A 2,293-nucleotide genomic window follows, 5' to 3' on the forward strand; every position below is an offset into this window, starting at 1 on the left:
GGCTGCCGCCCACATCAGGCTTCACCTGGGTATCAGTGTTCTGTGATTACCCCGTTATGTTGCTGCCCATCATTACCAGCTTTTCAACAGAAGGTTCCCAGACATCCCTGCCTCCTCTTCCCCCAGGCCTCCGAGACCCTGCCACCCCAGGCCACCGTGTCCCCAGCTCCCGGCCACAGTGACCCCAGAGCTGGCGCCTGATGCCACCTCCGCCGGACCCCCGTTTACCTGGGGCCAAACGCGACTTGTCGCCACCTCGCGTCCTGGGCCCTGCCTCCCCTCCCGGCTGTCGCAACGGCGCCCCCAGCCCAACCAGGCCCGGTGCGGCGCGGGATGCCTCGGCGGGACTGGCGGCGGCGGCCACGCTGCGCGCTCCGGCGGAGGGGAGGGGGCTCGGCGGCGGCGGCGGCGGCGGCGGCGGCAGCGAAGGCGGTGGCGAAGGCGGCGGCAGCGGCGGCGGCAGCGGCGGGCCTGGCGGGGGGCAGAGCCAAGAGGCGCGGCTGCAGAAGAGGACCGAGAGGAGGACGCGGAGCATGCGGGGGGCTGCGGGCCTGGCTGCAGTGAAGCCCGCCGCGCCCAGGGCGCAGGGAGTGGCCGTCGCCTCCCGCGCGCACCGCGGCTGAGATGGCGGCGGCGCGGCCGAGGCGCGCGGAGCCCCCGGGGCAGGGCCGGCCGGGCGCGGGCTGACAGCTCCGCGGGCCAGGGGAGCTCAGGCGGCGGAGCGCAGGCCCGGGGCGGCCTACGGCGAGCGGCGAGGGCCGGCGGGGAGGAGCGCGGCCGCGATGGCGAACGCTAGTGAGCCGGGCGGCGGCGGCGGGGCCGAGGCTGCCGCGCTGGGCCTCAGGCTGGCCACGCTCAGCCTGCTGCTGTGCGTGAGCCTGGCGGGCAACGTGCTGTTCGCGCTGCTCATCGTGCGGGAGCGCAGCCTGCACCGCGCGCCTTACTACCTGCTGCTCGACCTGTGCCTGGCCGACGGGCTGCGCGCGCTCGCCTGCCTCCCGGCCGTCATGCTGGCGGCGCGGCGCGCGGCGGCCGCGGCGGGGACGCCACCGGGCGCGCTGGGCTGCAAGCTGCTGGCCTTCCTAGCCGCGCTCTTCTGCTTCCACGCGGCCTTCCTGCTTCTCGGCGTGGGCGTCACCCGCTACCTGGCCATCGCGCACCACCGCTTCTACGCCGAGCGCCTGGCCGGCTGGCCGTGCGCCGCGATGCTGGTGTGCGCCGCCTGGGCGCTAGCGTTGGCCGCGGCCTTCCCGCCGGTGCTGGACGGCGGTGGCGCGGACGACGAGGACGCGCCGTGTGCCCTGGAGCAGCGGCCCGACGGCGCCCCGGGAGCGCTAGGTTTCCTGCTGCTGCTGGCCGCAGTGGTGGGCGCCACGCACCTCGTCTACCTCCGCCTGCTCTTCTTCATCCACGACCGCCGCAAGATGCGGCCCGCGCGCCTGGTGCCTGCCGTCAGCCACGACTGGACCTTCCACGGCCCGGGAGCCACGGGCCAGGCGGCTGCCAACTGGACGGCGGGCTTCGGCCGCGGGCCCACGCCACCCGCGCTGGTGGGCATCAGGCCTGCAGGCCCGGGCCGCGGCGCCCGGCGCCTCCTGGTGCTGGAGGAGTTCAAGACGGAGAAGAGGCTGTGCAAGATGTTCTATGCCATCACGCTGCTCTTCCTGCTCCTCTGGGGGCCCTATGTGGTGGCCAGTTACCTGCGTGTCCTGGTGCAGCCGGGAGCTGTCCCGCAGGCCTACCTGACAGCCTCGGTGTGGCTGACTTTCGCGCAGGCTGGCATCAACCCTGTGGTGTGCTTCCTATTCAACCGGGAGCTCAGGGACTGTTTCAGAGCCCAGTTTCCCTGCTGCCAGAGCCCCCAGGCTACACAGGCCACCCTCCCCTGCGACCTGAAAGGCATTGGTTTGTGAGGCGCGCTCTGCCACCCAGGCTCCCTCTGGCTTCAATTGTGACCGCCCTTCTTCCCCTAATGTCCCGTGTCTGGTTTTTCTCCGCTGCCTTCACAAGACTCTCAAAAGTGGACACACGCACTTGGATTGTACAGACTCCAGTTCTGGGGGCGGGGGAGGGGATGCCGTGGTCCAGTTCCGTCCTTCTAATTATACTTTCTTCCTGGCGGTAGGCCCTGCAGTCTTTTTTGTACTGTTGCCGACTTCTTTTCTTCCACGTGTGATTTTTTTTTTTTTAAATAAAGGCTACACTGGTTTTACTCATGCAAAGTTTCCTAGAGACCATGGCCAGTTTTCTACAGAAGCTATTTTTGACAACCTCAAGTGGCATTACCTTTGCA

At 69.5% G+C, this 2,293-nt stretch overlaps 1 protein-coding gene across 1 annotated transcript; it reads left to right on the forward strand.

Annotated features, from left to right (window-relative positions):
* The first annotated feature begins 447 nt into the window (after positions 1-447).
* Positions 448-2,054, forward strand: Gpr27 (G protein-coupled receptor 27). The gene has a single exon (XM_051203464.1). It carries the CDS (start codon positions 783-785, stop codon positions 1,911-1,913), a length of 1,131 nt encoding a protein of 376 aa, XP_051059421.1. The 5' UTR covers positions 448-782; the 3' UTR covers positions 1,914-2,054.
* Positions 2,055-2,293: the final 239 nt, after the last annotated feature.

The sequence above is a fragment of the Phodopus roborovskii genome, unplaced genomic scaffold (assembly GCF_943737965.1).
Source record: "Phodopus roborovskii unplaced genomic scaffold, PHOROB, whole genome shotgun sequence".
NCBI lineage: Eukaryota > Metazoa > Chordata > Mammalia > Rodentia > Cricetidae > Phodopus > Phodopus roborovskii.